This window comes from Camelus bactrianus, chromosome 10 (assembly GCF_048773025.1).
Source record: "Camelus bactrianus isolate YW-2024 breed Bactrian camel chromosome 10, ASM4877302v1, whole genome shotgun sequence".
In the NCBI taxonomy this organism is placed as follows: Eukaryota; Metazoa; Chordata; class Mammalia; order Artiodactyla; family Camelidae; genus Camelus; species Camelus bactrianus.
Window position 1 is genome coordinate 8,450,831 of NC_133548.1, and position 12,954 is coordinate 8,463,784.

Sequence of the window (12,954 nt, forward strand, 5' to 3'; positions counted from 1 at the left end):
TCCTCACCTTGCAAACATTTCCGCACTCAAATATGAGTGTGGGGATTCTTAGAAATATTTTGGTAGGAGTCATCCATCTGACTGTAACATCCTTTGCCAAGCAGGTATGGGACTGATGATGACATAAGTCTGGGGTGTCTTTTAGGGCAGGTTTCACAACCTTAAGCACTAGTGACATTTTAGGTCTGGAAAAGTCTTGATTATGGGGCGCTGTCCCATGCCTTGTAGGATGCTCAGCAGCTTCCCTAGACACTACCCACTAGATGCCAATAGTACCAGCACCCCCAGTGGTGGCAACCAGACATTGCCAAATTTTCCCCGGGGGACAAAATCTCCCCCAGTGGAGAATCTCTGTTCTGAGGGTAGGATGTACTTAAGCATATCTTCTTTCTAAAATCAATGTGAGAGTCTCACCTTTTTACCAGAAACAAATAATAAGAACAGCTCAGGATCACTGAGCCGCAGGGCAGAGACTACCTTACGATCTTTACCGCTATTTGCTCATTTAACCCTCCAAAAACCCCGTGAGGCAGACACAATTATTATCCCCATCTTGCAAACAAGGACACTGAGATACAACGGAGTTTAGCAACTTGCTTATGGCAAGTGTGGAATGAGGACTTGGATCTAAGTAAACTGACTCCAGAGTCCATGTTTTATATAATATGCACTCAGCAAATTAAAAGCAAGAAGCTGCAACCTGCTTTCTTGGCATCCCCAACCCATGATCCAATCAGCAGGAGCCCATAAAAACCCATCCAATCAGACCCCGGCCCTGCCCTGAGCATGAATGACCAGGACTCGAGAGCCAAATTGTTGGAGGAAATCAAGTGATTATCTTAGAGTTGAGGTGAAAGTAAGTAAGTTCATGCTCATGGCAAAAGAAGAAGAAGAAGCAACACCTGCACCCCAGTGTTCATAGCAGCACTATTTACAATAGCCAAAACATGGAAACAGCCTAAATGTCCATCAACAGGTGACTGGATAAAGAAGATGTGGTATATTTATACAATGGAATACTACTCAGCCATAAAAACCGACAACATAATGCCATTTGCAGCAACATGGATGCTCCTGGAGAATGTCATTCTACGTGAAGTAAGCCAGAAAGAGAAAGAAAAATACCATATGAGATTGCTCATATGTGGAATCTAAAAAACAAAAACAAAAACAAACAAACAAATAAAAACAAAGCGTAAATAAAGGACAGAAATAGACTCACAGACAGGGAGTACAGACTTGTGGTTACCAGGGGGGTGGAGGGTGGGAAGGGATAGACTGGGATTTCAAAATTGTAGAATAGACTACACTGTATAGCACAGAGAAATATACACAAAATGTTATGATAACTCACAGAGAAAAAAATGTGACAATGAGTGTGTGTATGTCCATGAATAACTGAAAAATTGTGCTGAACACTGGAATTTGACACAACATTGTAAAATGATTATAAATCAATAAAAAATGTTAAAAAAAAAAAAAAGAAGAAGAAGAAGAAGCTATAGACAGAAGACAAGACAATGGAAAACTTTGAACTAGGATAAGCAAGAAGGTAAAAGCTGAGACACTGGAAGGATCAATCTGCATCACGTATGATGTTGGTCTGAGGTCCCACTCCTTCAGAAGCAGCCTCCCACTTCTATTGTGTCTTCCAATTGAGCAAAGCAGTGGTCCTACAAGATGTAAGCTTTCCCCGGAAGACCAAAGACCAGGGTAACCAATTTTAGCAAATAAGAACACAGGATACCCACTTAAGTTTGAATTTCAGCTGAATAATTTTTTAGTATAAGTATGCCCCCATGTAATATTAGGGACATACTTACACTAAAGAAAAAAATTTTGTTTGTTGACCTGAAATTCAAATTAACTGGGTGTCCTGTATTTTCTCTGGCAACTCTCCCCAAGGACAGACCATTTGGATGCTGTCCGCAAGAAAGGACGGAAGCCCTGTAAGAGGCCAGCACGCATCCCAGAGCCCAGTTTTCTCACTAAAAGGAAGACAGAAAGGTCCCACCCCACCCGCTCCGGCCCCCAGATGCCCAGGTGGGCCCTCCCAGCCCATCGCCTCCCATCACCCCCACTTCAGTCTGCTCTCTCCTGCCCTTTGCACCCACTTGGAAAAATTCCACCGATAGAAGGATAGTCGGAGGGTTAATCCTTCTGATACCAAGTCACACTTTAACTCATTCCCTCCAGGCCAAGGATTAAATACTGCCCATTAGGGGTCAGGGCTACAGCAGACCCTGAAGCCTACGCAACGCCCCCCACCCAAAGTGAGCAGAGGCTGCAAAAGAAAGGCAGGAACAGGACAAAGAGAGAAGGAAGGAGGGGCAGCCTGGCCGGCTGCTGTCCCCCCGCGGAGCCAGCTCAAATTCAGTTCCAGGAGCAACTCAGCTACAGAAGCAACGGCAGGACCTCTCCTCCAGTGAAGAGCAGCAGGCAGACACGCAGACAGAGGGCCTGGGACTGGAAGTCCTCAGCCCCCAGCCGCTCGGCCAGGCCTGGCCCCATGGCCTTCAATGACCTCTTGCTGCAGCTGGGGGGCGTCGGCCGCTTCCAGCAGATCCAGGTGGCTCTGGTGGTCCTGCCCCTGTTCCTGTTGGCTTCCCACAACACCCTGCAGAACTTCACCGCCGCCATCCCCAGCCACCATTGCCGCCCACCTGCTCACAGCAACCTCAGCGAAGATGGGGGGCTGGCGGCCTGGCTGCCGCAGGACAGGCAGGGGCAGCCCGCATCCTGCCTCCGCTTCACCTCCCCACAGCGGGGACCACCCTTTCCCAATGGCACAGAGACCAACGGCACGGGGGCCACCGAGCCCTGCAGCGACGGCTGGATCTACGACAACAGCACGTTCCCTTCCACCATCGTGACAGAGGTGAGGAGACCTGGGCCCTCCTGCTCTGAGACATACACACGCATGCACGCGTGCACAGACTATTGCAGACTCTCCAGAGGCCAAGATGGGAAAATGGAGAAAGGTGTTCAGGATGGGAGCCTTTGTAGAAAAGGTGGATGTGGGAGTCGTGGGGTCAGGAAAGTCTCTCAGCTCCTGAGACCGAGGAGACAAGCAGCTAGGAGAAGCGTCAGGAGAAGAAGGTGACACAGACCTCAGAGGGCCAGCCGGAAGGAGGGTAAGGCACTGCCCTGCGGCCCAGGCTCACCGCAGCCTGACCTTTGCCCCCTCTCCCCACAGTGGGACCTCGTGTGCTCTTACAGGGCCTTACGGCAGCTGGCTCAGTCCTTGTACATGGTGGGGGTGCTTCTCGGAGCCATGATATTCGGGTACCTGGCAGACAGGTCAGTCCTGGGCAGGGCCAGGGAACCAGGCTGGGACTGGGGGATCCTCAGCTGGGCTCAGGGGGGCGGTCGGCATTCCCAGCTGGGACTGGTTTGATGACCAACAGCACCAACCTCATGAGAGGTCACGGGCCCTGGGATCCCCTAGGGCTAGTGCCCCTCTCCCAGATCAGCCTGGCCCCTGCTGGCCCTCCGGACCCCTGCTGCCTCAGGTCTTCCCTCCCCCACAGGCTGGGCCGCCGGAAGGTGCTGATCTTGAACTACCTGCAGACGGCCGTGTCGGGGACCTGCGCTGCCTTCGCTCCCAACTTCCCCGCCTACTGTGCCTTCCGGCTCCTCTCGGGCATGTCGCTGGCTGGCATCGCCCTCAACTGCGTGACACTGAGTGAGGGAGGCCCGGAGGGCAGGGCGGGTCCCTATGCACTCCTCTTCAACCTCCCAGCCCCTTGACTCCTTTCCAGCCTCCTCCCCCAGCCCACCCCTCCTGCACTCAGCCTGCTCTCGGCCTGTCCTTCGGGTCTGCCCTTCCAGCCAACATAACAGCCTATTTCCCTGGGCTCACAGCATCCTGTACTCTCATTTAGACACAGGATTGCAAACCCCATTTTTAGGGCCAGGTAGTTCCCATAAAAGATTGAAGCAGATGAGAGGCATTAGGGAGTGGTGAGGACTGTCTCCAAAGGAGAGTCACAGCAATCCAAGATGCCACAGCCACTCAGCTGCTGGAACCAAGAAGTTTCAGGGCTGTCAGACTGTTCCCCCTTCCTTTCGTCAATGTAAAATATTTCAATTTTTTAGTGTTTACAATTAATTCTAATGTTTTTAACATAGGGCAAGCCAGCATCATGTAGACCAAAAGCATTTATGGGCTGAGCATGGCCTGTCCACAAGCCATCAAAGTGCATCCTCTGATAGGTCACCCCCCTTTTCCCCTGTTTCTCAGATGAGGAACCCAAGGCTGGGGAGAAGGGAAAGGGTTTACCCAAGCCCAGGAGGGAACCTAAGGATTCAGATTCTCTGGACTAAAGAAATTAAGTGGGACTGGGCTAGGGCTGGAGCAGGACACCTAGAGAATCCAGCCCCAAAGCCCAGTCTGAGTTCTCAAGCCAATGCCCCAGCAGCCGAATCAGGAGCGCACAAGGACCGCAGCAGAGAGGTGGTCCCCCTCCGACCTCAATTCTCCAGGATGGATGAAAGCCACTGCCCCACTCTGAGCTGCTCTGGCCACTAAGGCTGGAATCCAGCCCAGGCTGAGGACGACCAGAGGCATGGCTGCTGTTGATGATGAACTGAGCGGTCAGAAGCACCCCAAAGGGAAACAGGTCCCTGGCCAGGACAGTCGGCTGGGGAGGAGCAAAAATGCAGCAGGGGAGTGAAGCGGACAACTCCTGGGAATTCCAAACCTATTTCCCCCTCCCTACCTCCACCACAGTCCCCCTGCCACGGCACCTAACCTCATTTGATGCATCTTCCGCTGAGCCTTGGGACAGACCAAGGTGTAGACGGAGAGAGGGGTCTTGGCCTGCACCAGGGGTCTTCACCTACCTGGCACCCAGTAAGGTGCACCACTCCATTCTAACCCTCTTTTCAGATGTGGAGTGGATGCCCATCCACACACGGGCCTATGTGGGCACCCTAATTGGCTATGTCTACAGCCTGGGCCAGTTTTTCCTAGCTGGTGTGGCCTACGCTGTGCCCCACTGGCGCCACCTGCAGCTGCTGGTCTCCGTGCCCTTTTTTGCCTTCTTCATCTACTCCTGGTACGTTGGGTCCATGGTGGGTGGGGATGCCACAGGAGCCCAGAGGGATACGAGGGACAAGAATTCCCCCAGATCTTGCCACACACTCCACCCCACAGAATTAGGGAAGGTCAAACCCAGGCCGGTGACTCAGTGTGATAAATAGGTAAACTAGACTGCAGGCAGAAGGACTTGCCCCAAGGTGTCCAGTTTTCTGGCTTTCCCCAGGTCTCCAGTCTGCCTGCACTGCTCCCTTTACCCAGCACCCAAGAGCTGAGCTCCCATGCTGGGGAATGAGTCATCACCAAGCTGGGCACTGCTCTGTGGTCCTAGAGAAAGAGACTTGGCAAAGTCCTGGGTTCCCAGCCTTAAATAAAGTCCCACTGCAGATCTCTGGAAAGCCCACACCCTACCTCCAGCCCAAATGACTGGGACTGGAGCCATGCCAACACGCACACTCACCCCTGCTCCCAGGTTCTTCATCGAATCGGCCCGCTGGTACTCCTCTTCTGGGAGACTAGACCTCACCCTGAGGGCCCTGCAGAGAGTGGCCTGGATCAATGGGAAGCGAGAAGAGGGGGCCAAGCTAAGTATGGAGGTGAGACCCCCAAGACCTCCCCTGACAGCCCACCAGGGCCCCATCCCCAAAACCAAGACTCAGAGGGCTTCTCTGAATCAGGGGCTAGGCTGGGAAGAGCTCCTGGAGAAGTCCAAGCCCTGAACCCCATCCATCCCGGCAGGTGCTCCAGGCCAGTCTGCAGAAGGAGCTGACCATGGCCAAGGGCCAGGCCTCGGCCTTGGAGCTGCTGCGCTGTCCCGCCCTTCGCCGCCTCTTCCTCTGCCTCTCCATGCTGTGGTAGGCCCAGACAAACAGACTGATGGACAGACAGACAGACCAAGAGACAAAAGGCAGGGTGGGGAAAGAGTGGGTGCAGTGGGTAGAAGGCAGACAAGAGGCAGGAAGTCAGCAGACCAGCCACAAGAGGCAGTAATCCTCCACCAGAGAGTCTTGAAGAACCAGATGACCTCCAGTATCTGTTCACTTCCAGTCCCCAAACTAAGCATCAGTCTCTCCATATTCTTCTCCTTTTATCAGCTCTCTTTCAATTTGGAAACACCTCCATATTGGATTGGTGGCCCCCAGAGTCACCAGAATTATATCAAAAGGCAGAGACAAGTCTGGCTTCCAAAACATTTGAAGACTTTACCAGCCTTGGGGTGCCTGCAGGAAACACAGGCACAGGCAATAAGATGCCTAAAGCTCCCCTCTGAAAGTACACTTCGGCCAAAGTTGATAACAGCCAAACACCTTCCTTTCCTGTTGCAATATTCGCCTTTGCCGTTTTTATGTCCCATCTTCCCAACCCCATCGTCACAGCAGTCCCACTGCAGTTGAGGGAAACATGGTCAGGAGTCAAAAGGAACAATCTTGCCAATAAATTCTTTGCTTCCAATTTGGGACTTACTTTGGGGTGAGGGTTCCATCCAATAACCTGAGCTTTATCTTCTGGGCTCTTGACTTCTCAAGAAGCACAATACCCATCCCAGGACCACGGACAGATCCTGGAAGGCTCTGGCCTCTCCCAATACCTTGACCTTAAAGACACGGTCTGGATATCCACCTGCCTTCCTTCAGTCCAGTATCCATAGATAAAATAAAGACGAAAACTATGTAAGTCCTACAAGGCAACTAAGTGAAAATTCCCTAAGACACTGGGGGCACTATTAGAAGACTGAGAAATTTAGGGTATTAGAGGACTATCCCAATACTTGAAGTGCATATTAAATGTCAGAAGAAACATTAGCCAAGGCGGATTCCAGACTCTTCAGCAGGGTACCCTGTGCAGCTCACCCCTGTTTTGGATAAGCACCTCCCCTCTTAAGCTTCCTAATAAACTCCATACCCTTCAACCCTCCCCACTAGGTTTGCTACTAGCTTTGCTTACTATGGGCTGGTCATGGACCTGCAGGGCTTTGGGGTCAGCATCTACCTAATCCAGGTGATCTTTGGTGCTGTGGACCTGCCTGCCAAACTTGTGTGCTTCCTTATCATCAACAATATGGGCCGCCGGCCTGCCCAGATGGCCTCACTGCTGCTGGCAGGCATCTGCATCCTGATCAATGGAGTGATACCCCGGGGTGAGCACCCATGAGCATCTTGGTACCTCATCTTTGGCCATATCCTCAGACATGACCCAACTGCTCAGCCCCCACTCTCGAGACCCCACTGACACCCTCCTTTCTCTGTAGATCAGTCCATTGTCCGAACCTCTCTTGCTGTGCTGGGGAAGGGCTGCCTGGCTTCCTCCTTCAACTGTATCTTCCTGTACACTGGGGAGCTGTACCCCACAATGATCCGGTGAGTGGGAATTTAATGGGAGGGGTTTTGAAGCAAGACATTCCCCTGCACACAGGTCAGATCCCAGCACATGGTCCAGTGTGCCCCAGCCCAAGGCCCCCTCCCAACACCCATCAGTGCAAAGTCCCTGTCAGCCACTCAGTACACACTTTGTGGCTAACACAGTTGTGGCTGCCCCCAATCCTTACCTGACCTGAGAAGATCTCAAAAGGAGCCACCAACTGGGATAGGGTAGGGAGATAAGAAGACACATCTCACAGGCAGTTAATTGAAGTCCTCCCTGAGTCTCCAAAGCGCAAGTTAGAAGCTGCCATGAAATCTAAATTCCATCTTTAAACCAAATGCTATGTCTAAAACCAAAGACCACAAACATGAAAGTAATTTCTTATCACAAGAGCCACAGTTAATAATGGTGGTACTAGTGGTTGTATGGATAAACATAGCACCAATTTTTTGAGTGCCAAGGATAGAGGGAGGTGGTATTTCTCAATTAAGACGCAAGAAACACATGTCTATTTTAAGGATGGAATGCCAAATTCATATGAGATGTCAAAGAAATGCCAGGCTTCTCCAGGCTACTTAGAATGAGAACCCTGAGAGGTCATGGTTTCTGTCCTGTACCCTCATGGGACTGCACTGAAAGAACAATAGTATAAAGCACCTACTATGTGTCAGGCACTGTCAAACTTTTTACAAATATCAATTCATTTGATCCTCATAGCAAGCTTATGAGGCAGATATTATGATAATTTCCATTTTCCAAATGAGAAAACTGAGCCACAGAGAGGTTAAGTGACTTGCCCAAGGTCATACAGCTTATAAATCAGGAAGCTCAGATTTGAACCCAAGCAGTTTATCTCTGGAGTCAAAGTGTTTAACCTCTGCTCTCATAGAGAATGTTCTTTACATGCAGATTTCAGATTCCTTTCCCTGGGGATTCTAATCCAATAGGTCTGTGTGGGGCTGGGGCAACAGTAAATCAAATCCCCCAGGTGATCTGAGAACAACTGGCCCAACTCAGCTGTCACATTTGACAGTTCAGGAAGCTGAGGTCTAGAGAAGAAAAGAGACTTCCCCCAAGATCACATAGTAAGCTAAGGGCAGAGGCAAAATTTGAACTCTTGATTCTCTGGCCAGAGCCCTTCCCAACCTGTTTTTTGAAAAAAATATCCAAACAAACGCCAAATTGGTTAGCTAGTCATATGGGGAACAGAGGAGGCACCAGGGGGTTTCCTGGGTCTGAGCTGCCCTGGCCTCAAATTCAGCCAGAACCTCAGCATTCATGCCAGAACACTTACCGACACCATCCGCCCTGAGCCCCACAGGCAGACAGGCTTGGGAATGGGCAGCACTCTGGCCCGAGTGGGCAGCATTGTGAGCCCACTGGTGAGCATGACGGCGGAGATCTACCCCTCCGTGCCTCTCTTTATCTACGGCGCTGTCCCAGTGGCTGCCAGCTGTGTCGTGGCCCTCTTGCCGGAGACACTGGACCAGCCACTGCCAGATACCGTGCAGGACGTGGAAGACAGGTGACTTGCCCCGGGTCACACGTTCAGGCTGGGGTGGCTTTGAGACTCAAACTCAAGCCTACTCTTCCAAGCCAGGGCTCTTTGTCCCTGTTTCTCCAGTTGGCTGAGAGTCTCCCAGAGTCCTCCCTGGGGTTCGCGGCTCCAAGGGGTGGTAGATGTTTGGGGTAGAGACCTGGTAGCTGGGCACAGCTAAATGGAGAGTCCCCTGGGACCCCGCGGCTCCCAGCCCTGGCCCGGAGGCTGCATACCCAGGGCACCACTCTCCTGCCCCCGCAGGAGGAGAGGGAAGAGGAGGCAGCAGCAACGAGAGCAGCAGAAGCAGATGGTCCCGCTCCAGGTCTCAACACAAGAGAAGAACGGACTCTGAGCACTGAAAAGGAGCCTTACAAAGCCCTAAAGGAAGTGAGGACCCTACAGGTCCTGGACCACTCACATGAGAAGGGGGAGGGGGAATATGGCCCAAATGCTGGGGCTGTGGTTCAGGGAAGCACCGCCTCAGGGGTCCCCCCCCTGAACAGATGCCACGAAAACCACATCATTAAAAGGCTTGTCTGTGTATAGCATCTCCCTTTTTCTCTCTTGTCTCAAATATAACACATTCCACATGAGCCAGCTTCCAGCCCAAAAGGGCATACAGTCCAGTTCCCGCCCTCAACCCCCAGGACTTTACAGACCATCCCAGACAACTAGAGAAGAATCTCTTATCTTGGCCCCTTCCCCAGTCCTTTCTTTCCTCCCTCTTCCCTCCCTCTTTCTCTAACCTATCTAAATATTTCTGAGTTTTAAATACCTTATACCCCTCCCCTTCCCTATTAGGCTGGAAATTGACAAGGGATTAAAATGAAAGCAGCCAATCAGAGGCTTTGTTTCAGGTTCCTCCCCCTCCAGGAAAGCAAATAGGAATCTCAGGCAGCAAAGAAGGAGAAGAGAGAGCATCTGTGACATCAGGACACTGATCCCTGTTCCTCTGGATTCCAGCAGGATCTGGACTCAAAACCAGTTTGCCACTACTAACTCTGCATCTGGAGATTCAGCCTGCTAGCTACCCTGATCCTCGCCCACTGCACTTCCTGGCCATTCTGCTTCTCTGCTTTTGGCTGGCACTGGGCTGGTGAAAGGGAGGGAGGAGGGTGAGGGGAGGGTGGAACCCAGCCAGAGAGCCAGCACTGCTAATTTGATGCCAGGCACTGTCTTAAGCACTTTGCATACATTAACTCATTCAATCCTCCCAGTAACTTTCTAGAGATGTCTTATTATTATCCCCCATTTTACAGATAAGGAAATAAAGGCACAGAGTGGTTAAGTAACTTGCTCAAATTCACACAGCTATTAAATTGTGGAGTCAGGATTAGAAGCAGATCATCTAGGATATGTGTGCCTGACCCTCTCACTGCCTCACGGCCCTGGGACTTTGGCCTCTTCTATGCCCGGGGGGCAGGGGGGGAGCGGGCTGTGCTTCTCCCACTCCTCCCTCCTGGGCTGAAAGGAGACAGAGAAGGGGAAGCAGGAAGATCACGTGGTAGGAACTGTGTGAAAGGAGGGATAGAAGGCAGTTTAGTGGTCACTGTCAGGAAAAGAGGAACGCATCAGCAAGGGAACTCCCTACAGGGAAGCTGGGGGATTAAGGGGTAATGTGGGGAGGCCATGGGAAAAGACAGCCCTGTTAACACCTACAGGTGGCAGGGATGAGGGGCCAGCCATACCCTCTACTACATATGCTTCTCAGCCTTGCTTTTCTGCTAGCATACTGCCCCTTACTCTTTCCCCTCGTCCTCTGGGGAAAGGCCACACTCTCAAGCTGTACAAGTTGCCTTCCAGGTGGGACCCCAGGGCTCCAACTGAGTCAGGGCAACCTGGAGAGAGGAAGTGACCTGGAGATTCCTTGAAAAAGCCACAGAGTCCCAGAAGAGCTCACAGCAGCTCAGAAAGCCAGAGGACAAATTGGGGAGGACCAAAATCACCATAACTCACCCCATATCTTGGACCATCTGCAGCCTTGGTGTTCTCCCATGGTGCTGACACTTCCCTTGCTCCCCAACAATTTCTTGGCAGGACCCAGTAGATGCCGGAGGGCCACCACCCCAACCCCTGCTACTCTTTTTCAGGCAGCATTGCCCTCACGACAGATGAGGGGCACCTAGGATGGCATCTTCACCAGCCTTGAGCAGGGATACAGGGCTGGAGCTGAGAGGCGGGGCACCTGGATCTAGCCCTGCTTCTGCAAATCTAGGGATCTGGGGACCAGTGACTTGCCCTACTCCTGGCTTAAAACCCTGCCAGCAACTCTGACTTGCCCTGACTCCTGGGGGTCTCTCATCTCTGTGCTTAGATCACCTGGCACTTGCATCTCCCTCAACCAGAGCCATTCTCTGACCTGCCCCAGCTGCATACAACCCCAAGTCCTGGTGCTGACTCAGACGGCTTACACAATTTGTGCAAACTCCGTTTCCCCAGCACCTGATCTGGGACTTCCCGCAGTCACCCCATGCCCTTGACCAAATGGAATTCTACCTTCCTCCCACCCTTAGGTCACCAGTCTTACCCTGTCGTCCCAAGGAGTCACCCCCAAAATACTGGCTCACATCTCGTTCTCTTTTTTAAATTTTTTTTTTTTTTTTTTTTTTTTACTATTTCTGTTTTGGGGGGGGATGGTAATTAGGTTTATTTGTTTATTTTTAGAGGAGGTACTGGGAATTGAACCCAGGACCTTGTGCATGCTAAGCATGCGCTCTACCACTTGAGCTATATCCTCCCCCCTCACATCTCATTCTCTTGCCTTGGCCCTGAGCCCGAGTTCTAGGACTGTCATGCACCACCCCAGTGACCTCTGAGGACACCCTCAATTTCTCTACCTGCAGCCCTGAGCACTTCCTGGCCAGGACGGCACATTCAAGGAGTTCTTCAACTGCAGGACCCTGGTAGAGGGCTCACTGGAAGCTACCTCATCAGGTTCCACCTCTACATCCCACGCTTCAGTCCGCACCAAGCTCCTCCACTAGGCTCTTCTCCCCACTTCTCAGGAGTTTACATGAGAACAGAGGCCCAGCCAGTTAAGCTTTTTATATCATGCATGGGTTGAATAATGGATGTCCAAAGATGTCCACGTCCTAATCCCTGGAACCTATGAATATATGTTAACTTACATGGTAAAAGGGACTTTGCAGATATGATTAAGTTAAGGATCTTGAGATGAGGAGATTATCTTGGGTTACCTGCATGGGCCCGATGTGACTACAATAGTCCTTTTAAGAGAGAGACAGGAGACCAGAGTGGGTAACAGGAGATGTGACAACAGAAACAAGAGGTTGGAGTGATACAAGAAGGAACCACAAGCCAAGAAAAGCATGCAAGCAGCTTCTAGAAGCCAAAAAAGGCAAGGAAATGAATTTTCCCCTAAAATCCCAAGAAGGAATGTCCCCATGCCAACGTATTTATTTTAGACTTCTGACCTCCAGAACTATAAGAAAATTAATTTGTCCTGTTTTAAACCACTAAGTTTGTGACAATATATTACAACAGCAGTAAGAAACTAACACACATCCTTTATCCTCAGGCTCCTCCAAGGATCAACAACTGGCCTATAGAGCTTTTATTTTCCCATGCATTATGTTTTTGGTAGGGAAAGGGCTGTACTGTCTAAATCACCATAGGCCTCACTACTCCCTATTGTCCTACATCTGGTCAGAAGCACACAATTATGTTACCCTCTGACCCTTATAGTCATTTAAGTTTAGGACTCCTAGACTCCTCTCTGTTTAATCCCCACTTTGCCTTCACATGTTTATAAAATTGTGGAAGGAAAGATTTTTGTCACAAGTAGAGAGAGTAAAAGAAAAACACTGGGTGAGTCCCATTGTTCCATCGTCCCTCCTCTTTCAAGAAAACCATTTAACAATCATCTCTGAGATGTGACTGTTTCCATGTAGTTCATGTTGTAATCATAGAACTATAGTTGATTCCATGGCAAAAAGCTGGAGCAATAAGCTAGACAACCTTGAGGCTCAGTTGCCCTAACTGGCTCCAGAGA

General features: G+C 50.9%; 1 protein-coding gene across 1 annotated transcript; it reads left to right on the plus strand.

The window, feature by feature from the left end:
- Positions 1–2,221: 2,221 nt before the first annotated feature.
- On the plus strand, positions 2,222–9,490 carry SLC22A6 (solute carrier family 22 member 6). Its single transcript, XM_010956470.3, has 10 exons — positions 2,222–2,878; positions 3,197–3,300; positions 3,531–3,685; positions 4,892–5,060; positions 5,514–5,637; positions 5,780–5,895; positions 6,964–7,178; positions 7,290–7,398; positions 8,724–8,927; positions 9,204–9,490. The coding sequence occupies exons 1-10, from the start codon at positions 2,510–2,512 to the stop codon at positions 9,292–9,294; spliced, it is 1,656 nt and encodes a 551-aa protein (XP_010954772.1). The 5' UTR covers positions 2,222–2,509; the 3' UTR covers positions 9,295–9,490.
- Positions 9,491–12,954: the final 3,464 nt, after the last annotated feature.